Source organism: Calonectris borealis, chromosome 4 (genome assembly GCF_964195595.1).
Source record: "Calonectris borealis chromosome 4, bCalBor7.hap1.2, whole genome shotgun sequence".
Lineage (NCBI taxonomy): Eukaryota > Metazoa > Chordata > Aves > Procellariiformes > Procellariidae > Calonectris > Calonectris borealis.
Window position 1 is genome coordinate 51245328 of NC_134315.1, and position 25158 is coordinate 51270485.

Consider the following 25158-nt stretch of genomic DNA (forward strand, 5'->3'; position numbering starts at 1 on the left):
GCTCAAGCACCTGAGAGGCCTCGTGGAGCAATGAGTGCTACCACTTAGCCTCAGCTTGGCCGACCTCCAAGCCAAGAGGCTGTGGGTGAGGGAAGATTGTATTTGATGACCTTTGGACAGCACGTCAGGAGAGGCCCAGGAAGACAGCTGAGCTACAGGAATGTTTCATGCCCTGAAATGACAAATGAAGCAAGGGGAAGGGATGGTCGGCAATAAAGATCTTTGAAAAATGATGTAGGATGCTCTGGTGAAGCCAGAAGACATACTGGAGGGTGTTCTTGTGCTCTGTGCACGCTACAGAGCTGCATCCCCCAGCCTGCACTTGGTTTATGAGGACACTGTATACATTCAGCTGCCAGGTCAGGCCATCCCTGCCGTTCTCTTTCTCTCCTCCCAAATGTATGGCCTAACCATACATTTTCACAATCTTGCCAGCTCAGAGATACACACACCTCAAAATACAGGCCCTCTGTTTGGTTTATGAAACTCCTTTACTGGACTTGTAAAGGCCAAAACCAAACATGAAATGGAAAGGATTAGGCAATTTCTCAGAAAGTAAACGGATCAGTGACAGCCATTATGTGACTTCTGGCTCAGAAATCCCTAGATCTTGAATTCCAGAAGCAGAAGGTGTTAACGGCTTCTGTCAGACTTGGGGTGGACAGAGCTTTCCTCCGAGGCAGTATGACAGCTTTTACATCCTTATTTACTAGCACAACCTCCTAGTACAGGAAGGTAATGCTACCTGAAAAGTGCTTTTCCCAGTCCAGTTTACTGAAATTCTGCAAACAGCATACCTGTAATTGCACTAGAGTTTTTGCTGACATAGGTGGAAGGAGAGAAGAGCATGGGTATTTTGCATTCCTGTCCCAATATATATTATTTGCAGAAAGTGTAACTGTAGACCAAACTTAACAATAAAGTTACAATACCTGGCACCCCTTTATTCAGCATTTCTGTTAGACCAATGATTTGAATAAGAAGTTACCCTTACTGCATTCAGACAACTTTACACTTTGCCGACAAGACTGCTAAACAAGTGTTAATTTTTCAAGGTGCCATATGAGGGCAGGTAACATTATTACCTGTCTTCCAGGAAAGTTTGTGCATGAAACATTAAAGTTAAGATTTTTGATGATGAAACAAAATCCACATTCTTTCATCTCAGTAAGTGGCCTGATTTCCCACTGAAATCAGGAGAAAAGGCATAGTAACATTTTGGACATTTTTGTTGAACATCCTAAATAAACAAAAAGCCAATTGTTAAATATTTCATTTGCGTTTCAAGAGATGGAGCTGTAGTCTGTGCTATATTACAGCGTGTGCTATATTAGTGTGGCCACATAACATCTAGATCTACAGAAGATAAATCTTAAGATCTCATAGATCTTAACAAACCTCATAGATCTTAGCAAATAAAATCTCAGTGCACTAGTCTGCATTTCCACCCAAGGCAGGGAGGTTGCAGGAGCTTCTGCTTGCCATAGCAGTCTACTTTTATAAGCCAGGTGAGAACTGTAGGGAGAAGTATCTTTTATTAGCATGAAACAGAGCTTGCGTTTTGTTTTTTCTTCACTGTTTTTCTTCAATAAGCTTTTTCAGCTTATTTTTCCAACAACTTGCCTTGCTACCGAAGCCCACTGAGTTCAGACAACTGCATCTGTCCCAGACGAGGCCTCCGAGCGGGCCGGCTGGCTGGCAAGGGGAGAGTTAACGGGACTGGCACGATTTCCCTACCCTGCAGTAGTGCCTCAGGGCCCAGCCCAGACTGGGAGAGGAAACCGATCTTACTGGGCACTGCATCCCCCCAGTAAGACAAATCCCCGTCCTGCTGGGCCCCCAGACAAAGGGCTGGGGGCAGGGATCGCCCTGCAGGCATGGGTGGGATGCGGTTTTTCCGGTTCCTTTCTTACCTTGTGGGCAGAGTTTTGTTAGTCCGAGATGAGCCCAGAGATACAAAGAAAAGAGTGAACAGGGAGACACTCATAACTGGGGTTTGAGACTGAACTGCCCGTCTAGGTCCATCGGTGGAGCTGGAGCGGCGGCTGTTACTGAGAGCTATCAGTTTGGGGCTTTTTTTTTCCCTGGCTTCCCATTCAAAAAAAAAAAAAAAAAGAGGGGGGGGACAATAGAAAAGACATTTTCTCTGCACAGAGCACTGAATTTTCCATATTTAAAAGAAATGTTAGGCCTCGCTTAAATCTGGGCATTAGCCAGTATTGTTACTGGTGTGGCTGCGTCAGTGAAACCTCTCTTGAAACTGTGCTGCAACCCCACAGCTTACCCTGGGACCAGAAAGGCAAAAAATACCCTCGGGGCCTTTGTCCAGCCGGTAAGGGGGTGTCCTGCCCTGTGCGGCTTTCCCGGCACAGAAAGCCACAGCATCACCAAGAGTTCAGCGTTTGGAAAAGCCTGTACAACTGCAGGGAAGCGTGCAGAGAGTGTGCTTGGGAAATGCTCGTACACTTCACTGATTCTTAGGGATTATTTCAGGCTGGTGAAACGATGTTTCTGTTGACTGAACAATTACTGGAGGCGAAGTGGAAAGGACACATAGTTTATATGTTTATTTAGGCTATGTTTTCAGTTTTTTTCCCCCTGTATAGTTGCGCTGGTGCAAACAGCAAAGGTTGGAAAGCTGGGCTGGAGTGAACAGTGACTTGATACAATGAGATGGCATCCTCATGTCTTCTGGAAAAAAACCTATGCACTGAAGCAAGTGGCAAAGATACTTTTACTGCCTCTCTACACCTAACGCTGGATGTATTTCAGTCTTACTGCATGATTTGGGGTACCCTCCCCTCGCTACTGTCCAATCTCTGACCTCTTTTGTCCCTGGCACTGGAAAGGTACAGCTCTTCCAGAGAGTAAAAGACAGGGTTAAATGCTGCCTGGTTGTCAGAGGACACGCTTGTGCTGCAGCAGGTGCGAGAACAGGCAGCGGCTCCTGTGCTGGGGAAGACACGGCGAAGACTTGGTGAAGGAGGGAACGGAGGAAGAAAGCACTCAATTAAAGGTGGGGTGAACGTCCCAAATGGGTTTGGCCGAGTTTGACACTTCCAAGCCAGTGGGCACAGGACGCCTGGTGAGAAGCAGGAGCGAGAGGATTGCGGGTTAAACCCAGAGGTATTTAGGAAAGTTAGGTGGAGTTTCTGAACCTGAGGTGAATAAGCCAAACTCTTCCCAGCAGGAGAGCAGATGTGCAGCGTGGAGTTTGACTTGCTGGGAATGAAGGGGAAACCAAGGTAGAGGACCCGGGCTCAGCTGAGCCCCACCATACAACTGCATATTCTGTTGTCAAACAGGTGCACCGTTCCCTACCCTGCCATCACCCGCGACAAAAGATGTACTGCTCCAAATCTGGTTACACCAGTGCAAACTCCTCTGCCTCCATACGAGAAAGGCTTTTAAACACAGTTTTACGTGCGGCAGCTGCACCTCTCTTTAGGCTGCGGCACTGTAAGTCCAAGGACAACATTGCCCTCCCCTCCAAACAGTTACTTGGTCAACTTTATTTGTCTGGTTTAGAAGCCAGGAATTGCTGCAGAGGATGAGGGGCTATGGGCTTAGCCCTGACACCCAACTGCATGGCTTCCAGCTGCAAATGTGAGAGCAGGCACCCTTTTCGCAGCACTCGGTACCTACCAGCTCTCCCTTCCCTGGCCTGAAATCATTTGGAAACCCAGCCACAGAAATGGGAGCTGTGTAAAGTCTGATGGCACAAAATTAACTGTTCAGAGCATCTTGAACCGAACGGGACTCAAATACTCATGTGTGTGTGTGCCATGTTCATGCTTTGAGTCAGATGGCTGTGGTGGGTGAGGTCTGGCAGCGGCAGCCTGAACGCCAGATTTGCCACTTGGTAAAATCACGGCCACAGCAGTTGGTAACAGGCGTACGTTAGAAGCCAAAAGACATTTTGAAAAGGCTGCGTAAAAATAGGTAGAAATCTTAAACCTGATTGATTGCTCGTAGAGAAATGCCCTGTGAGTAAAAAAATTACTTTTAGTGAGTACTTATCTGAAGAGTCTTTGCCTTATTTGAACATGATATTTTGTACTGTATGAAATTATGGCTTCACTGAAGTTTGCCCCTTCACAGTACCCACTGCTACCTAAGCAGGTAGCAAAACCATTACAAATGCAATCTATTCTGTGTGCTTTTCTGAAAGAGCTCAGAAGAGTAGCTAAGTCCAGATAGCCATCTGTAAACTGGCGTTCCCACAAACTGACCCTGCATTACATTCATTTTTAGGCAGAAGAGCTAACGTGGCATTTCCACTGACCCTGCAAGGTGGGATAAGCTGGCACTGCTGACCAAAGAGGAGCTTTTTGGAGAGGTCGTTTTAATATGTGTTGTTTTACTGATTGTGTTCACCACATGGATGCAGAAACCTTCATGTTGGAAGGAGGGAGGAGGTGCCACAGTGGAATGGCTACAGTCAGAGAATTTTTCTGACTACTTGAAAAAAAATGATTGATTAGATTCCTGTCATCATGAGACCTGCGTATTCTGTAAGCTGTAGAAAGAGCTTTTTCATTAAAACCAGAATTTATGAAATACAAGTGATGATGCATAGGGCTTGAAATTTTGTCCCATTCTGACCTTCAAACACGAGATGTTTTATAAGTAGCAAATGACGCAAAACAAAACAAATGGAGACCTTTTTTAAGCCAGGCTGCAATGCTTTTTCTCCACTAGCACTGAAAGAGAGTCCTCTCAGAGCACAGTATTGCAAAGTGTATATACCCTGTAATGTTCTGAATAGCTTTTTAGAAGTTCAGTAGAGCCTACATTGTATCTTTAAAGCAAGTGCTTGTAGGGTCTGTTTTCCTAGCAGTGAAGCAATTAATATTTAAGTAATTTAGAACACTGCAACCATAAAGACATTTTTACAACACTAACATAGACAGTTACAGCAAGTTGGCATACTTGCAGAGTACAAAAGTTGAGAAATCTGGTCAAACTGGTTTCTGAAAGGCGAAAGAGATCTCTGTTGAAGTGATAAACATTAAAATACTATTAAGATAACATTAATAGTGGTGCTTTCAGAGAAGCCTAAGCAATCTGGTCACTCGAAAAAAAACATATGAGGAAAACCAGATGATGCAAAATAAAAGCTTCCAGGGAATGAACCTAAAAGGGCACTTATGTCAAATCCAATTGTGAAATTATACACAAAGGAAAGAACCTAAGTTCCCCTAGGAACCTCGAATCATCTAAAATGCTTTAACAGTTACAAATGCAGCACCTTTATTTTTATAACAGATGGATGTTAATATTGAAGTATGCTTTCTATTACAAACCCAGTTTCAACTCCCTGCTCCCCAGCTGATCCAGAATGGAAACGATCCATCTTAGCGTTAACGTCAAGTTTCTTGTTCTGGCAGAAGTTTTTATTTACTATTGCATTTTTTTGCAGACATTACAGGCTTTGATGTGGATCATTTCTTTCAGGAGACATATTCACTGCAGAATTATCTACATTCAAGCTGCTCGAAAGTGTCCCAACCACAAAATAATTGCTGTAGCCACTTCCGTGTGCCACTAAGATTTCTTGGGGTGCACATGTGGGATTTTTTGGAAAGCACTGGAGAACTAACAGCACTTGACTGCTGGTGCAGCTAAGGAGTGGTGTAACTTGAGTTTTAGCTTATAAATCTGATGGGGCAGCCACTAGAGTTAAGGGGGTTTGTGAATGGCTCGGACTTGACTTAGGGGCAATGTTCAACTTGGAGCTGAAAGGAGCTTTTCACTGGGGAACGCATCTTTTGTGTTGGGCTGGGGTAAGGAGAGCATTGAGCAAAGAGCTGTCTGCGAATAAGGCAAGTTCTTCAGCAAGAGGGGTAGGCAACGGTGATGTCGAAAATACTGTCGGAAGCTGGACTGAAAGTTGGGTTTGATTTTTCGGAGCCAAGTAGTCTGTATCTTAGTCTGTATTTCGGAGCCAGTCGCATCTGTACCTTTTGGAAAGGCAAATCTTTGATGTGAGTCTGGCCTCCCATGCGCTCAGGTTTCTCTGCCCAAAGAGCAGCTCCGAGCTGTAGCCTGTGTTAACACCGGAGTGCACCCCGCCCCAAACTAGGGGAAATTATCCTGACAGCAGGAGAAAAGACACACGGAGGTTGCAAGAGCGTGATGCTTTGGCAAGGGACCTAAGGTTAAGATTTTAGGGCAATCTCTTTCAAATAAATCCATAACATAGTATCTATAAATCCATATATATATTAAAAAATATATAAATCCATAACATAACATACCTGTATTACAGAGTTCCTCTTCTGGATGAAGAAAATGACAGGCAGGCATATCTGGGGGTTGGAGAAAGGAGCTTGCCCATGGGAACCAGAAATACCTAAGTAGAAGTAGGGCCAGTTGGAAAGATTTGTAAGCGTGGTTGGCATTTCTGTAACTGCTACTGAATGAGTCTTTGGGGAAAAAAAATTATACAATGAAGAAATCTTCTAGAAATGTAAATTGTAAAAGGCGTTTAAAAATTTTTCAAAAGAGGTGGGAAACATTAAAACTCCTTTAAAACAACTAAGAAAATGAAGCCCTATTGGAAGAAAATTAGGTTCTTAGGTCATTTATGTGCTTTGCTGTTTTACTCGGAAACTTTCTGAAAGCTCGAAGTGCCACGTTACAGTTAAAAAAAGTACTGAAGTGGTACAAGAGTCCACTTTTATATTTTCCTGAAAAAAAACCCTCCAGCATAAAACCCAAATCACCATGGGTCTTCATCAGACACTGAAAAAAAGATGCAAAGAGCTGACTCGTGACCGAACCGTGGCAGTGTTTTAAAGCGAAGGGTAACGGCGCGTGCCTGTGGCAGGCGCATTGGCAAGGAGGGTGGCAAGGTGCGTCTGGTGCACACCCCAAACCTCTGCTGTGTGGGCCGGGAAGATTGGTACTCACCATCCGCAAGTGTATTCATGACGCTTTGGGGCGAGTCCTAAAATCTCAGTGTTTGTCTAAATATCCATTTCGGTAATTATGTGGGCTTGGATTCTGAAAAGCACAGATAGAAGCACCTCTGGAGGAGTTACCAGGCTGTGGTCTGCATCCCGCAGTCTGGTACTCGCAGCCTGACCCCAGCACCTGTACTATTAAATTAAATTAAATACTGTACAGTTCCTTTGAAGCTGAACTCTTCTACCCTGCTTTAAAGCCTTCGGGGGACTGGTTCGATCAGAGCCTCTACTGACGACAGTTAGAAAAAAAAGCAACTTTCAAAACCCAGGGAAGAAACGCCATATGAAATCCCTCAGCCATCTGGGGGAGAAGCTTCAAAATTTTCCACAACTTGAAATGCAGCCCGGGAGTCTCGGCACCCACTGGGCTCAGCTGAGCTGAAATTCCTGCTGGGATACGGACTAAACAGAAACGGATCAGGGATGCTCGTTAGATATCCCGTGTAAGTGTCTGACAAAATAGTCGACAAAACTTCCTTATGCTCCTTCAACAATTCCCAACGTAGTTTTAATTCTCTAATAATTTTTGTATCTAGGAAAAACCCTGGTTTCGAAGAAGTTTCCGCTTTGCCAGCTGGAGCGGCTGCCCCCGTCTCTGCGCCCGCCGCCCGGCGGTGCAGCAAAGCTGGCCCTGAAGCTGGCCAGGTGGAACGAGGAGAGGCTTTTTGCAGCCTCCCAGCCATGTCAGCCCATCAAGCACTCGGCTCCTGCTGCAAGGTTCGCGATTTACCAATCGACTCAAGCTGGAGAACTTCAGGCCCAAGGTGACTTTTCAGATATTCACGTCGAGGAGCCACGCGAGTGCCCAAGAGAAGGAAGAGCCACTGGGAGGTTTGGGTTCCTCATTTGGGATTGGAATTTATCGTCAGCCCAAGTGGGACTGGCCGCTGTTCCTGCGCTCCCCGTTGCAGGGACGTGCCGCAGCCAGCCCGTGCAGGGCCGGGCTCTGCAGCAGCACCCGCTCGGGGCTTTTTCCTGGTTTTGGAACAAAGAGGGATCACCGTGGAGGTCTGTGGTCCCACGATGCCTTCAGGCGCTTTACAATTTGAGGGCAATTTGGGTAACGCTTAGCTGCCCGGCCCGTGCCGCGGCCGAGCAGGGTGAAGGCGACGCCGTGGGCAGCACGGTGGCGCGGGGCAGTCCGGCTTTATCCTCCCCGAACGGGACAAAGGAGAGCGCGGCAGCGGAGCCGGGCACGGGCAAACCCCCCGGCTCCCGGTTCTGCTCCCGGAGGGGAACCTTCTCCTCGGGTGGAGGCCGCGAACGCCACCGCCGAGGGGGCTCCGCCCCGCCGGGCCCCCTTCCCCCGTGTGACCCCTCCGCCCCCGGCGCCCCTACCGCTGCCGCAGCCCCGGTTCTCCCATCACCCCCCTGCCCTCGGGTCATCCCATCGGCCCCGGTCCCTCCCGCCGCCCGCGTCGCCCCCTCGCCAGGCCCCGCGCCCCCCCCGCGCTTCGCGGCCGCGGCCGGGGGCGGGGCGGGGCGGGGCGCGGGGCGCCGGTGGGGGCGGGCGGGGCGGGGCGGCGCCGCCGCTGCGCGCTGTGTGTTGGAATGCGCGGCGCCTCCCGCCGCGCCGCCGCCGCCAGCAGCGCCTCCCAGCCTCGCGCGCGCCCGGCCCCGCGCGCACCGCCCCGCGCCCCGCAGCAGCCGCGCGGCCGGGCGGCCCCGCGCCGCCGGTGAGTGCGGCGGGGCCCGGCGGGCCCGGGCCCGGGCCCGGGGGAGGGGGGAGCGGGGAGCCGGGAGCCGGGCGCCGGGCCGGGCCGGGCCGGGCGAGAGGCGCTGTCCAGGGCTGATCTGCGGTCGGCGGGCGGGCGGGGGCGGCCGGGCCCGGCGGGGCGGGCCGGGCCGCGGGGGGATCAGCACCACGGCTAAGGAGCCGCGGCCGCCGCCTGCGCCGCGCCGGCCGCGGGGGCGCTCGCCAGGCCTCGCCGCCGCCGGAAGGCGATGCCGCCGCCGGCCGGGCCGGGCCGGGCGCAGCCCCAGGCCGCGGGCCCGGGCCGAGGCCCGGGGCGCCGCTCGCCCTCCCGCCGCCGGGCACCGGGTGGGCGCGGCCGCCGTGACCTTGCCGGTACCGAGCCGCTTCCCCCGCCCCGCGCCCCCGCACCGGGGCCGCTGCCCTGCCCTGCCCTGCGCGCCGCGGGGGGGAGGAGGAAGCCGAGCCCTCGGCTCGCCTCCCGTCCCCGCGGGCCGGCGGCAGGGGGAGCGGCGGGGCGGCCGTGCCCGGCCAGGCCCCCCCGGCGGCAGCGGCGGCGGCGGGCGGGCCGGGGGCGGCGGCGGGCGGCGCGGGGAGGGCCGCTTTGTGTGGGCAGGCAGAAAATGGCCGCATGCCTGGCAGGGAGGGAGGGCGGCGGCGGCGGGGGCACGGCCCGGCCCGGCTCCCCCGGCCGCCTCCCCCGCCTCCCGTGGCGGATGTGCGCCGGGCCGCGCCGGGGGGCGGGGGGTGGCGGCGGCGGCGGCCGGGCCGGGCCGCCCCCTTTTGTTGGCGGCCTTGGGCCCGGCGGGGTCCCCCGGGCGGCCGGCAGCCGGGCGGGGGCCCTCGGCGGGGCTCGGCGGGGCCCGGCGGCCTCAGCACCCACCCGCGGGCGCGTGCGCCGCCCCCGGTGTCTGACATGGCGGGCCTCGCGGCAGCTGGTGGGTCCCGGCGGCCCCCGTGGGAGCGGGCAGCCCTGCCGCCCGGCCCGGCCCGGCGCGGGGGCACTCGCCGGCCCGGAGCCCTGCCCAGGGCCTGCGGGACCGGCGGACCAGGGACGTGGGACCCCGCTGTCAGTGCCCCCCCGCCCGGCCTCCACACGGTGGGATCCCGCACCGCGCGTTGGGCGGAACCAAACAGCCTTTTCGGGAGAGGAACGGGACCACGAGGCCGAGCGTGGTCTGTGGTAGCGAGGAAGCGTCTCACCCCGGGTTCTGCCTCCCCCTGCCCCGGTGAGGAGGTTTAGTTTTCTGGTGTTACCTGGAGGGCTGTTTGGACAGTACAAAGCAGAGGAGGCTTTTCCGCAAGTCGGGTGCTTACAGGTGTTCCTTTTCTCTTGCAACAGAATTGCTGCCATGGCAACTCAAGTGCTGGGACAGTCTGGTGGGAGCAGCCTCTTTCCTGGCAGCACTAATATCGGTATGGCATTGTCCAATGACATGTATGACTTACACGACCTTTCTAAAGCTGAGCTGGCAGCTCCTCAGCTTATTATGTTGGCAAATGTGGCCTTGACGGGAGAAGTCAATGGCAACTGCTGCGATTACCTGGTTGGAGAAGAGAGACAAATGGCAGAACTGACAACGGTGGGGGACAGCAACTTCTCAGACAGCGATGGAGAGGGTATGGAAGATACCCAGGCTGCGGAGAGTGACCGCGAGGCACCTGCAACTGTGGAATTAAGCTCTCTTGAAGTTCCTAGTGTGGAAACCCAAGGTCCAGCTGCTTGCCCCCCTCCTAAGACTCCCAGTGTGGACAAAGATGTCTCATTGGAAGCACCGGGTACTCCAGAAAGCACAGAGGACAAGTGCAAGAGCTTGAAGAGCAAGCCGTTTCGTTGTAAGCCTTGCCAGTACGAGGCAGAGTCTGAAGAGGAGTTTGTGCATCATATCAGAGTTCACAGTGCTAAGAAATTCTTTGTGGAAGAAAATGCAGAAAAGCAAGCCCAGGTGAAGGAGTCTGATTCTTGCACTGCAGAAGAGGTGGATTTCTCTAAGGGCCCGATCCGTTGTGATCGTTGTGGCTATAACACTAACAGATATGATCACTATCTGGCTCACTTGAAGCACCACAACAAAGCAGGGGAAAATGAGAGAGTCTACAAGTGTACCATATGCACTTATACTACCGTCAGTGAATATCATTGGAAGAAACACCTAAGAAATCATTTTCCCAGGAAAGTGTATACCTGCTCACAATGCTCCTATTTTTCAGACAGGAAGAACAATTATATTCAACATATTCGAACTCACACAGGTAAGTCTTTCATCTTTCTTGATTTAAGTGTACTGAGAAACTGTGATGAATGAAGCAAGCTGAGAGTCTTCTATTTGCAAAGTTCGTTCCACCCCGGTAAAGCTCTGCACTCTCTCCTCTTGGTGCTACCAGGTTATAGCCTCATGGAAGTGTGGATTTGGTTTGACCTCCAGTCTGCAGTCCTAGAGGACTGAGAAAATCTCTCAGGGGCCCACGAGGAGATGAAGAGCATCCTGTTTAGTAATTTTAAGCCAGTTTTTTGAAGAGGGCATGGCAGTGTGCCTTTAGTGGTTGTCAGAGTCTACAACACGAAAGGCTGATGTACTCTAAAAACAAAACAAGCAGGTTGACAAAAGGTGCCTAAATCACATAGGTAGTTTTGAAAATGGTACTTTCAGACTGAGCTGAAACTTGACTGAGCTGTAATTACAGAGAAGAAAGAGCTGATACGCACATGCAAAGGAGCCCTCCAGCATCTACAAAGTCAGAATAAGAGCTGAGTAGTGTTCCCAGTGAATTAATTCCTCTCAATGTACAGGGGCCTCGTTTGTTCTAAGGTCTGCAGCACTGCAGTAGCCAGAAGTAGACACATACTTCTGTTGGCCTATAGGAAGCCCTCGAGGGAGACTTTGGCCTGATTTCCTGTCTTCTCCTAAGGTCGGTTTGTAATCTCAAGGAAAAGCGGGAGGCCCCTTTCTACTCTGGTTTATACCAAGTGGAATTGGAGGACCTTCAGTGTTGCTGCCGTCCTGTGAGCTGGGACCACAGGTGGTTTAGGAAGCGAGAGCCTCGTCAGCCTCTCGCATGGGAAGTCCTGAAGCGTAGCCAAACTGAGACTCCTTTCTAGGAGGGGACGTCGTAACCGCCTCGCCTCTTTGGGCAGTGAGGTACAGTTACTTTGCCTCCTGATCTCTTTTATGGAAGCGGGAGGGCAGTTCAGACCTTTCTTGCAGCTTCTCAGAAGCTTTTATTTCTACCTTGTCAAGGCTTTCCGAGGAGAGGGCAGACTTGCTAACCATCTTCTGGCGTGCTGACCTGACTCGGTTCCCCTTTATTGTAGGCTGTGCCGGCTGAGCAAAACACTGGGGAATTTCTCCTTTGAAGTTGTGTTTTGTCACAGCAGTGACATGAATGGTTTGGAGGCTTCAGTTCAGTTGTGTGCAGCTGTCTGGAAGGGGAGGGCTGGACTCGGGCGGCCTCGGGGCTGGGCTTGAGCTCAAGTGTGCTGAAGTTTGTGCTCGTCAGCATGCTTCAGTATCTGCTCGGACGGGGTTTGGAGGGTCTGCTGGGAGTTTTAGTACGTTAAGACGTATTCTTCTCTTAACAATAGCCACGTGCTGTTGTTTAGAGGATACCATCAGTTTAAAAATCAGTCCTGTCTAAATATTTTTTTCCTAAACTAGTAAACAAAGATTATTGTGAGAGGTGTTAGGAAAATGATGTGGTTTATTCTCCAGTTTGTTTTCTTTGTGTGTATTGTGGGAGATAGCAGGAAAGAGACCAGGTACAAACGACAAAATAACAGGAGAAAACTAAATAAATCATCCGCGGAACTCGTGGCCAAATGTGAGCCCATGCTGTGGTGCCTGTCTGTTTTACATTTGTCTCGACTTTAAATTCATCCCTGCTCGTGTTTGTACATGACATTAGGCCCCCCCTCTGATCTCTGAAAGCTCTTGTTGAGTTTTACAGGAACTAACTATGAAAGCATGTTTGCTGAGGAAGCGCTCTGTTATCACTGCATTTGACCAATTTACCAGTGAACTGTATTAAAATTAAAAAAAAAAAAAAATCAAGCATGTTAAACTACGTAGGATATTGTCCAGTCCCTCTTTCCTCCTTTAAAAATAGTGGGGCAATCAAGGTTTCTGGTTCTTTGGTTTGCCATGCCTTTTCATTATTTTAATTAACCTGAAATGAGTGACTATGTTTTCAGCATTTTTTAGTCCACCTTGGTGGTTGTTTCTTTGCTAGCTCTTACCTAAAAGTTAAGAGCTGTTAGCCAGTTCTCACTTGATAAAAATCTTTCAAATATGTTAGTAGACTCATTTAGGAATGTGCCTTGTTTCCAGTAACATTGATTTTGTGGGGGAGAGTGTTAAAGCTAAAGGAAGAGTATTAGAAGAATGAATAAGCTACTGGCAGGTATATTTATACACCAGGCTGAAAGTTTCTGCTGGTATTAATGTGTAATCAATTGCCTTAAAAAAAAAAAACACAAACAAAACCACAACGCACGAAAAGCCCCCAAACAAACAACCTCCCCCAAAAAACTCAGAAAAAACACCCATAGGTATTTTATAGTCAAAAGTATTTGCAGACTGTTAACATAACAGTACTGAATTTAACAAAAACTGTCTGAATAATACTAAAATATCTTTGGCTTACAGTTTTCATTAAAAACTTAAGAAAAATATTTGTTGGAAAAAAGGTGAAAGGGATACATACATACTGCATTTTCTTCCTATTTTATGGGTTCAGAATATTAAAAAGAAAGTTGGAGTTGTTTGTTTCTTTAGTTTCCTGATTGCTAATAGGTTAAATAATTTTGGATAGATACTTTTTTCTCTCTCCTGTTTTTTGTACTTCACCTGCTTTTTTCTGTGTGGGAGAATGCTTCCTTGCAGATAATTGGATTCTGCTGTGTTTGAGCCATCCAGTTTTCTGAAACACTGACTCTGCACAGAGTGCAGGTTCACAGGATCAAATGCTCTGCTGCTGCTGGAGAAAGGCAGTCTCAGTTTTCTCCTGGGACGGATTGATTCAGCTCACAAAAATGGCAGTAAAATATTCCTCTTCCCCAGGTTGCTTTTCTGCTGGTTAGTGAAATGAATCGACTTGCTAAGGACACATACAAATGCCAGAGCACATGGCCAGGAGCAGGGAAGAGGGCTGCGTACTACCACCTTGCATGGTGGGAGAAATACCTACCCTCTGCGTGTTTGGGGGCCACGGGAAGGACGGCAGAGGTTATCTGCTTGCCTGTTGCTTGCATCCGTGTTGGAAAGCAGGCGTCCGTGAACCCGCCCTGTACTGGAAGATACCTTGCAGCGTGTGACAGTGCTTGTGTGTCAGGCTGCTGACAAATATGGGGGACCTTGGCCAGAGGGCTGGTTTAAGGAGCCTGCAGATGGTCATAAGCTTGTCAGCTGGGAGAGCTACATCTGGAAGAGCCCGTCTGCTGCCCAGGAGGGGGTGGCTGGAGGTGTTCAGGGCCCTCCCTTCCTTTGCTGATGGGGCAGAAAGGACCCTTTGTGTCAGGGACAGATCTACCTGGACTTGTTTGTGCTCATTAGACGTGTTAGACCAAGTTTTGACTTGATTTATCCCATCAGCTATCTACACTGCTGATCCTGGAACTGTACTACGTGCAAGACAGTGCAGCATTGTTCTCAATTTTTCTCCATTTTACTTGTTAGAAGCAATTTCTAGAAAACTTAATCGAAAACCATCTGCAGAGCTATATAAGTAAGACGTCTACTTCAGGCAGTCACAGTGTTCAGTGCCTAGGTTTGGGCTGTAATTTTTTTTTAAATTTTGGTTGTCATAGGGGATCTTTCTTGCTTGCCACTGTGTTGGAAGTTTGATGGAAGCAGTTTCATTTCAAGCAGACAGAACTTTTAATAGCGTTACAAGAAAAGCTTTATAAAGAGGTGATCTCTGAACTTGTTCACTGATGTCGGTCTGCCTGTTCATTTGCATAGAGTTAAGTGCCTGCTTAAGCTTTTGCTAGGTTGGGGCTTATTCTTTAAGTGTCTTGTGGAGAGGTTTTTTGGTGGCTTGTTTGCATATAATGAGCCTGTAAAATGACAATAAAAATCCTTTGGGGAGTAGCATTTTATGAAACAGCCCTTACAATGGAGTCAGGCATTTAATTCTCAAGTGGCAATAACACATTTTAAATTAGTTGCATTCATCATACTTTAAATGCCCTATATAAAATACCTGAAAGAAAGCCTAATGTTGTAGGTAACTTTAAAGATATGAAATTTCAGGTAACGGGAAGAAGACATGACTGAATATTCCAGGACCTTTGGTCACATATTTTCAGATTGTAAGGAGTCATTTAAAAACAAAACGATTTCTTTATAACAAAAGGCCTACCCCTCCCTTGTACATGACCTAATCTTATTGTGTGTGTTGCACCAATCTCCTACCTTGTTTTAACTGGAAAAGGGAGGGGGTATGGTTGTTGGGGTGAATTTACCTTTAAACTGCTGATCTAATCAAGAACGATAGTCTAAATGTTTGATGGGAGGAAGAAATGTGGGATTAGTCTGCATTACAAAGACTGCTTCTACTGCTGTTTTGGCAAAGGCCTGCAATGGAGCCTCACATCACATACTGGCAGATGAAGGTCTTTGCTGCTGCAGACAGAGCTATGCCTCTGAAAGTGAACAAATAGCCTGTATGCAGGAGTTTTGCTGACGTCCAGGTCTCAGTGATTTGGCGAGCACGTTGGTTGTATGCTTCAACTGATGTGGCAAAATGCTGTAGTGGAATTCTGACCATGACTTGAATAAATATTACAACCGAGTAACTTACTTTTCCCTTCCCAGCTTCACTCGCCTCTTCTGTTGGGGGTATCCACCCGAGACTAAAAAGTGTTTTTACAACTTGTGGTGGAGACAAAGCAGCCTAGATCTCTCCGCTGTGCTAAACACCCCTGGTACTTATCTGGACCTGCCTAACAGATGTTAATTCTAAAACTGTCTGCCTTTATTTGGGGCTTGTCTTCACTTGAAAAGGATTTGCAAGTATCATTGTACTGATAGTTACACAAGCTAACTGTCCCTTGTGGAGACCTAATTCATGACAGGTTAGTTTCCATTAGTTCTCCAGAAACAATAACTCTGCAGGCAGAGGGATTTGATTCTTCAAAATAAATGCTGCTGCTACACTTGAGCTTTTGCTAGCAGCATAGTTTCACTGAGCAGGGCATCATGCTTTTCCATGCTCCAAGCTAATTTCACTCTGCCAATAGAACTTTGGAAGTAGAGACCCAGTCTCTATCTGCGCTTGTGTTCTGGCAAATGCAGGTCCACGTTGAATGGGTGGTTGCTCCCCGTCTTAATCCAAATTAAACACAGAAGTTTCAGGTAATGTGTTACGTGAAGCAAGAACATACCTGGTTTCTTACAGGGTCTGTATCTTTTGTGCATCTTCTGAGTGCTGGGAGAAAATACTGTAGGAAAGTCATCTCTGGTGGCTTAGGGCTCCCAACAGGTGGCTGTCCACACCACCTTTTGCCTGAGGTTACTATCTGACCCCAGATGAACATGAGGATATGCCTCTCTCATATTCTGCCCCTTCACTACCCTCGTTCATAAGGCATGACATGTTGCACTGGTCCAGCTCAGGCATATGCTTCTCACTGTGACCCTTTGCTGAGGGAAAATGTGCCCGCAGATGCATCCTGGGGATCTGTGACAGCCTCGCATGTATGGCTCGGTAACCAAGTTTGGGAATCAGCTGTATTTTAGTAACTAATTTGCTGTTTATTTTTTGCAGGAGAACGACCCTATCAATGTGCTATGTGTCCTTATTCCAGCTCTCAGAAGACCCATTTAACCAGGCACATGCGTACCCACTCAGGTTGGTAAGGGGCGGCAGCAGCATGGCTTAGAAAAAGGGGGTGGTTCACAGAATCACAGCATGGTTGAGGTTGGAAGGGACGTCTGGAGGTCATCTGGTTCAGCCTCCCTGCTCAAGCAGGGCCACTTACTACAGGCTGCCCAGTTCTGTGTGAGATGTCATCTCATCCAGTACGGCCTGAGCTTTAGTTCCTATTTCAATGGAGAAGGTTGTCTGTATCTGCAAAGAAAATGCTAAGTGTCATGAATAAAAGTCATAAGAGGGGAATATATCTTTTTCTTTCCCTTTTACTCTCCAGGATGTATTCTGAGGTTCATAGGGCTGCTCTAGTAGTCCTAGTAATCTAGTAGCAAATACAACATTGTGATGATACAGGAGCAGATTCCTGTGTTCTGTCTGCTGCTGTAACTCAGTTCAAGTCAATGAAGCTGGGAAAATTTTGAGCAACTGAGAGTCTCCCCTGTGATGTCTGCGATCTCATCTCAGCCAGGGTTTCTGAGGGAACCCTTAGCTTTTGCTTAGTATTACAGAAAGATGCAAAATAGCATCTGCTTACGGCAAGGAGACACAGAGGAGAAAAGAGCAAACTTGGAGGGTGTTCACAAATGACTCGGTCTTGTGGCACTAAAAGCCAAATTAGCAATTTTCAGTAGCCTTTATTTCCCATCGCTGGTCATAAGCTGTGGTGTTACAAACATCTCCTGCTCTCTTTCTCTTGTGAATCTCTTTTTGAACGTATTAGTAGCATTTTTGTGAGTTGTAACAGCATAGGCATGCTAGACACAAGCACAGTCGTCCTTTGTGACCCTCCTAGGGGAGCTCAGGTAGATCTCAGCCTGTGCTTTTGGTTTGCTGATATCTGAATTGACCAGACCTAGATGAATTCCTAATTCTAGCAAACAGTAGTGAAAGTCTCCTGAACAGTAATTATTTCAATTTCAATAGATGAGGCTTTTAATTGAAACCAGAAGGCAGGCAATTCTAACTGTAGTGGAGGGGGGTTTGGACCCATTAAAAATAGCCAGCTTTAAAATGATATGCCAGTATTTTGGTTTGAGAATTTTATGAATGAAGTATTCTGCTTCCAGAAACAAAAATAATTTTTGGCTGAACCTGTGAGCTAAGTGTGAATTTGCAAATGGTTTGGTCAATACTGAGCCTGGAAACCATTTCATGAACATCTTACTTTCCCCTTGTCTGTGCAAGGAAGTCTCAAATCTGAAGGAGATGAAGAGTGGGATCTGCCCTTGGCCCTTAAAGGTCTGGAAGGGAGAGCATGAGCTGTGCTGACAGAAGTGGGAGTGCACATGGGACTCTTGCTATCAGAGTGTTTTATTAATAGCTCTCATAACTTCTCTTGCATGTCTTGCCACATTGCCCAGGCAGCTGAACCTTTTCTGTGGCAATTTCTGGACTCCTGCAGTTCACAGGCTGCCTTTTAAGGCAAACTGGTGTTGGAGCTTTCTTCAAATGTCAGGCAGTGAATGACAGTGGTTTAGAGCCTACTTCACAACTGTGGCTGTATTCTTAGCCATCTTGATACGTGTCCTTTCCACTTGTGCAACAAAACCCCTGCATTTAGTAGAGGTGATGGACACAAACTCTTCACATACAATCTTTGAGTTTCCGTGTTGCAGCCACCTCTGAGCACTCTGTGCAGTTAGAACAGCTTGTTCCAGTGCATGTAAGAGAGAGGCTGTTCTTGTCCTCACTCTATGTAATGTGGAACTGTTCCTTGAAGTATAGGCGATAAAGGCCCATACTTGCGAGAAGGATGACCAGTGAAGCACATCAAGGTTAAACTTGTTGAAAATGTCACCAGGAAGTGGGGGGAGGAAGGAAAGAAGGAAAGAAGATAGGCTGAAGATGATAGGGAATCAAAGTAACCCCTCTTTAAATAATAAAGAGATGCTGCAGGCAGATGTGAAATGATCTAGACTCTTAAACAAGTGTCCCCATCTTTCCTGCCAGGGAGGCAGCACAGCCTTTCATAGAGTTTGTGAGGGCGTTGCAGATCAGCCATGTGGCTAACACACAAACAGAGACCACAGTCACAGTGACTTCATCTTCACTGAGTGCTGCTCTGGTCTCCTAATTGTGCTGCAGAGGAGCAGCATGAGTATGGGCAGTGTCGGGGCAGCAAGTTGCAGGGGTGGGAGAAGTACTATTGTACCGTGAGCAGAAAGGGCTGGAGTGGGTTTTCAACGTACCTAGGAAGTGGCATGCATTTTTTCCACAGGTCAGTTTTGAGATGCTGGTTCAGAGCTCAGGAGCATCCCAAATTCCTCAGCTGAATTTGCACATGCGCAGATGTTCTCAAAGTATTTCTGGACTTGAGCTGTTGCACTAGAAGTGTTTTTCCTATTTGCTTTGATGTGCAAATGGAAAGCCACTTCTGCTGCAGCGGCGTGTACTAAGCAGAACATTTCAGGAACACTTCTGCAAGAGTCATTGCAAAACTGTAAATCCAGATTTCAGTAGTAACACGATGGCTTTGGACTGCATATGGTTGGCTTGCTAAGAGTAGCCTGCAGCCAGTATGTCATGTGTTTTGAGACACCGTAACAGTGAACTGAATTCTCAGAGGTAAAGATCATCTGAGCAATGTGTCCCTTTCACATGCTTTGGGTTTTGCTAGCTTCTTTCCCCTCATTTCCTTTTCAATGCAAACATGAAGTACGCTAAATCTGTGTAAAGTTGGACTTTTTTGAAACGTTTGTGTGAAACTGCTATTCATCAAATGTTACATTTCCATTTTTCTACAATGCATTCAATGGACCAGTTGGGTATGGATTCCATTTGCTAATATTACTGTAGAGAGATCTCTGCCGGTATGTATGCATAGCCAGAACCTGTGACGTTGTTACTGCTTGTTTGGTTTTGGATCCCCTTCCTCCCAACCCTTGCCCCTTCTCTCTTTTTTGTATTTTGTTCTTGGTGTCTTGTGAATGTGTTTGTGACTTGTGGATTTCTTTTGTTGATTTTACTTAATTTTAAAGGCGCATGGATAATTTTTTTTTCTTTTTGAGTTTCACATTTCTGTATCTGTATTAGTGGGAAGTGATTTCCCCCCCCACCTCCCATGCTTAATAATCACCATCATTCCCTTCCGCCCTTCCTTCCTTAGGTGAGAAGCCATTCAAATGTGATCAGTGCAGCTATGTGGCCTCAAACCAGCATGAAGTAACTCGTCATGCAAGGCAGGTTCACAATGGGCCGAAGCCTCTGACTTGCCCACACTGTGACTACAAAACAGCTGACCGCAGCAATTTCAAAAAGCACGTTGAGCTCCACGTCAATCCGCGCCAATTTCTCTGTCCTGTTTGTGATTACGCAGCATCTAAAAAATGTAACCTGCAGTATCACATAAAATCCAGGCATCCTGATTGTTCTGACATCACCATGGATGTTTCAAAGGTGAAGCTACGGACTAAAAAGAGCGAAGCTGACTTTTCTGAGGGCATTAATGACAAAGCGGAGAAGGAACAAACGAAAGGGGATTCAGCTACAAAGAAAACTGAGAAAATTGTGAAAGTGGAGAAAAAAGATAATTTGGCAAAGGAAAAGAAGCCGATGAGCAATGTTTCTGCAGGCCAGGTGACAACCAGAAGTCGGAAATCGGCTTCAGAAAACAAGGAGGTGGATATTAAAACTGAGAAAAATACTGAGAAAACATGTAAAACAAAGAAGATCAAAAGAAAGGCAGAGGCTGAAGTAACTTCCTCAAAGCAAGAGTCTGCAAATGATATCTCAGCAGTAACGAAAAAGAAGAAGAAAGTGGAAACTAAACCCAGAGACTTCCAGGAAGCTCAAAAAAGTGATGTTGTACCAGAGGACGAGCCTAAAAAGCAAAATTCTTGCCTCAAGAAAAACAGAAAAAAGAAAGCTCTGAAAAATAAGCACGGTAAGAAAAGCAGTAAACTCGATCAGGAGAGGATCGAGGATGAGGAGATGCCAGACGAGTGTCCTATCACAGAAGAGGATGGACGCGTGAAGCCTGACACTGAGGGCAGCGACCAGAAGGAGCAAGATCCCACTGACACAGCGGCATTAAACAACAATGGTGGCCATGCTCTCAAGGGGGAGAGCACTGATCCCAAAGGAAGCTGCATGCAAGACCCAGGGCAGCTTTGTCTGCCAGCTCAGGATGCAGACACAGAAGCTGAGGTAGAGGACCAAGAAATGCCTGCTGCAGCAGGAGAGAGTGAAGACACTGTTGGTGAAAAAGAGGACGAGAGAAAGGCGGACAGAGGGCAAGACACTTGCCCTGAGGAATCTTCCCATGCAGTGTCTTCTGAAAAAAGCTTCGATGTGCCCATGGATGTGGTACCAGATCTGGCGCCTGAGAAGGAGCCAGAGGGAACCTGCATGGCAGAAACTGTGAGTAGCTGCGACCCGATGGACCTGACTAAGACATGCCTGCCAGTGACAGAGCCAACAGGAGATGCCGTGCCGGCACCTGCACCCCCAGAAGGGTGTACGCAAAGCCCTAAAGTTGCTCTGGCCTTATCATCTCCAGATAACACAGCAGTGAATGAATCTCAGGAAATGGATGAGGATGAGGGCATCCACAGCCACGAAGGCAGCGACATAAGTGACAACATATCAGAAGGAAGCGATGACTCGGGGTTAAATGGCGCTCGCTCCGTACAAGAGGAAACAAGTCCAAAGACGTCACAAGGAGCTGCAGACACCACAGTGGCCAGGGAGAACTATGTGTGCATTTTTTGTGACCGCTCGTTTAAAAAGGAAGGTGAATACAGCAAGCACCTCAATCGCCACTTAGTCAATGTGTATTATCTTGAGAAGGCAACAAAAGGGCAGGAGTAGAAATAGCTGTGGCTTGGGGGAATCTTCTTTTGTAAGATCTTATACAGCTTATGTACAGATATTGTAGATTTTTTTTTTTTTAAGCACGGTTTGCTTTAGTGTCTGCCTTGGTTTATTTTTTGGTTTGTTTTTTTTTTTAAAGTTGAAAATATTTTTGACAACTTTTTGTGTAATGGTGAACTCATTAACTATTGGATCTTTTCATTAGAGAAGGCAGGTAGGGCGTATGAGGCTGTGTCCTGTAAAGTCAGTGTAAGCTTCTAGTCTATTAGCTTATGCAGTTCTTTTAGAAATTGAGTTTTAGGAACAAGACTGTAGCTAACAATACACAAGTTGGATGTTTATAGAGCCATTGGCATTAGTTGCTTTTTGTTCTAGCAGCCAACTCCTTCTCTCTCTCCCCTCTTCCCTTCCCCTTTTTTTTTTAGTTCTTCTCGATGTGTCTTGATGTTCAAAGTGTTAAACTACTTGATGATTTTTCTACCAGGAAGATAGCTTCTGTTACATAAAAGAGCACTTTGTAAAAGAAATCAAGTTGGCTAGTGATGAACATAACTGTTTAAGATAATTATAATTGTGAACGTACATTTCAGATCCCCTAAGCATGAATGGTGAGCCAAAATTTGGGAGTAGTCCTTCCAACTTTTGATTGGAGAACCTCTGTCTTGATTAATATCTTAATGACTATGATATGAAATTGGCTTTGTTGTGGGGGAGCAAGTTTGCTATTTTTAATTTCTGCTTTTTTTTTTTTTTGATTGTGCTTTAAGGGCTTAAATATTGCACATTGGTTTTGATTTTTACCTATGCAGTTTAATCCTTTAGGAATAGCGCTTGTGCAGTACATGTACACTTTATATATGCATGTTTGGTTTTGTTTGTGTAAGTTGTTTTTTTTATTTGGAAACGTTCAGATTCGTTGCTTACCATTGAACAGTTTTCTGTGACAGTTTTCTGTGATGCTTTTTACTGCAGATTTTTCTTGTTTTCCTGCGGTATTATTAGTTGTGCATGAAGTTGCTGAAATGATGAAGTGCTTGGCTATATATTTTTGACTGGCTTTAAAATTGTATAGTTCTTGAGCAAAAGGATATCAATGCAATTTCAAAACACTATTTTATAGACTTTTGTTTTATCATGGAAATGCCACTTCTGATATTTTAAATACACATACAGAGTAATAAATTCTAATTTTTAATTTGGGATCACCAGACAGAAAAATACTCACTCTCAATGGAAATGGTCTGCAGATTCTGCAAGTCCAGATGATTTTTTTTTTCCCCCTCCTCTTTTCATTTCTGTGGTGGTGGACAGCAGTCAGACTTCATGAGCTTAAAAAAAGTAAAATAGTAGCACTGATAGAAGTATGGTTCATCAAAATCTAACATCTCACACACAAAAATACAAATAAAGTTAAATCAACTGGTAAGCAACAAACCTGGCATTAAAAACTGTGGGAATTCCTGCTCCTTATTCATTCAAGCTGCATTTAATAAAATCATCCTGCTTCCATGCAGAGAGAAACACGTAAGTGATCAGATTGTCATCTCAGGTCTGCATGCAAGCAATGTCATACCAGGAGTTTTTAATTCTAAACAGACTTAGTTTCTGGCACACACAAACACAAGAGAGATTGCATGCTTACTGCTTGTGGCCAACCAGTGGCAAAATGTAAACAAAATCCAAAGCAGCAGGGAAAAAGCAAAGCCCTCCAGTCCCATCTCTGCACTCTTCTGTCTGTCATTAGCTGCCTTTCCAGTGGGAGCAGTTGCGGGCAGCTTCTCTGGTTGTCAGCTCCAAAGAAGCAAATTTGGAGGCAGGTGTTATTTGGAGAGTGGAGCTGAGGAGTTCAGACAGTATTTGTCAGAGCACTTTATGGCAAATACTCTCAGTGTAAGCTCTGGAATAAACCCTATTCTCTGCATGTCCCTACAGCATCTTCCCCTCCAAACAAACGCACTGCCTTGAATGAATAGAGAGCAACAATGCTACATTGCTTCTGCTTTTGGGAGAGATTGGTAATAGGAGGCCAAAGATTTGAGAGGGAAGGCATCCCTCGTGGCAGAAATAAATTGTATAATGTATAGTGAGTTTTTGTTTGCTTAGATAGTGTTCAATCCTTACCTTGGCTGCGACAATCATTGTCAACTGAAGATCAAGTTGCAACTATATTTATGCTAAACATTAAGAAAATAAACCTAGATTAATTGTTTTCCTAAACAACCAGTTGTAATAGTCTTAGATGTATTTTTTTTCTTCATGATAGTGTTTCCTTTATATATAAATGTTGCCACCATTTGTGAGCGATGTGAGCAGATGCTGGGAATTCCAGTACTGTGTAGAGGTTTTATAGCTCCCTTCATATCCTTGCGAAGAGCCTTTGCCATCTTGTGAGAGACTTCAAGGACTTTAGCTATGTTCAAATAAACTTGTGGACTGGCCTGATAATTTTTCTGGTTTGTTTTTAAATGAAAATGTGGTGTTGACTGACTTTAAATCTCTCTCTATGAGATAAAAACAAAGATGTGGTACTCTGAGACACTCTGCTGCACATTTCTGTGAAGTGGTCAAGGTTTCAGTGCTTGATCTGACAAGAACTCTTTGAAGATGACAGTTGGCTCCTGTTCGGCAGTGTTTCTTACCACAAGATTAGAAACTGAAAATAAATTATTAACATATTAAGAAGAAGAAAAGTTGATTCTTTCTAGCTGAGACCCATCAACAATGTCCTGAAATACCTAATGTTGGTGCAGAACTGTGTTGGAATTCTCTGCTTGGTTAAGACCAAGGTTTGGGAGTATGTTATGGTAAAGCAGCAAGGATGTAATGCATTGTGTGTAACTAAAACATTAGACATTGCTAATATTGAGTATTTGAGGGGGGGTGCAGGTCAGGTAATCCACCATATACGGTGGTCTTACATTGCTGTACCTCCCTTTAAACAATGCCTTTTTTTTTTTGTCTTTTTCAATATTCTTAAATTATTTTGTGTTGGTTTTGCCAATGGTAGCATTTTTGTGTTTCTTGGCAATAATACCTGTGCGACTGTTCAACCTCCAGTATGTGGTTGGAAGGATTAGCACACTGATACCCCTACGCTGCCAGCCCTTGGTTGAGCAACGTGGTGTTTTGGGCTTTTGCTGTGTGAATCTATACACTCAAAGTAACTGCCCTGAGAAATGATCTAGAAGTGGGTAGCTAGGCATTAATAATAATGTAATTGCTATTTCTGGATTTTGATGATCTAGCTGGAACTTTAGTTGTTTAAAGAAGAATGTTTAACAACTGACAGGCCAGTTAAGATATGGTAACATCACTGATTTCAACAGATTTAATGTAGCTGAAAGGTATTAAATTAAATTCAAGAGTTTTCTTGAATGTCAGTTGTGTAGATACGTGGCATGTATACAAAATTAACAGAATCCAAATAGCTAACGGAATTGTTTTATGTGTACATATATTTTCCCCCTCTAAAATTACACTAGCTAACAAACTTTTGTAAACTGGCATTGAAATATGTTTATGATGTTTAGTTGCACCATGTTTGATGCTTTTACAGTGCAATACTTGTATTCTCTGAATTAAACCAAAGGTAATTTTTTTTCATGCCCTCTCTACTGTAGTGCATGACAGTCTTTTCTACGTTTGTAATAGATGTAAAACAAGCCAGATCATACATCCTGTTTTTACCTAAAACAAGTATACGAAGTTTTTTGTTCAAAATGTAGTATAAAGTTAAACTAAATTGCATTATATTAACCCTTACAAGTGTATTTTCCTAAGCATAGTTATGATTAAATAAACTTTATTAAGGAA

The 25158-nt window shown here is 46.4% G+C and overlaps 1 protein-coding gene and 1 long non-coding RNA gene across 3 annotated transcripts; one reads left to right on the forward strand and one right to left on the reverse strand.

The window, feature by feature from the left end:
* Positions 1–5641: 5641 nt before the first annotated feature.
* On the reverse strand, positions 5642–6950 carry LOC142082021 (uncharacterized). Its single transcript, XR_012673553.1, has 3 exons — positions 6916–6950; positions 6261–6355; positions 5642–6096 (listed from the first exon to the last, which is right to left on the reverse strand). It is a non-coding gene; the product is annotated as an uncharacterized LOC142082021 (long non-coding RNA).
* Positions 6951–8554: 1604 nt separating this feature from the next.
* Positions 8555–25158, forward strand: REST (RE1 silencing transcription factor). Of its 2 annotated transcripts, none has more exons than XM_075149534.1 (4): positions 8555–8647; positions 10007–10917; positions 16429–16512; positions 19640–25158. In XM_075149534.1, the coding sequence occupies exons 2-4, from the start codon at positions 10017–10019 to the stop codon at positions 21340–21342; spliced, it is 2688 nt and encodes an 895-aa protein (XP_075005635.1). In that variant the 5' UTR covers positions 8555–8647; positions 10007–10016; the 3' UTR covers positions 21343–25158. The 2 variants fall into 2 exon arrangements, with proteins under 2 accessions (XP_075005635.1, XP_075005637.1); XM_075149536.1 differs by lacking the exon at positions 8555–8647 and adding an exon at positions 9725–9893.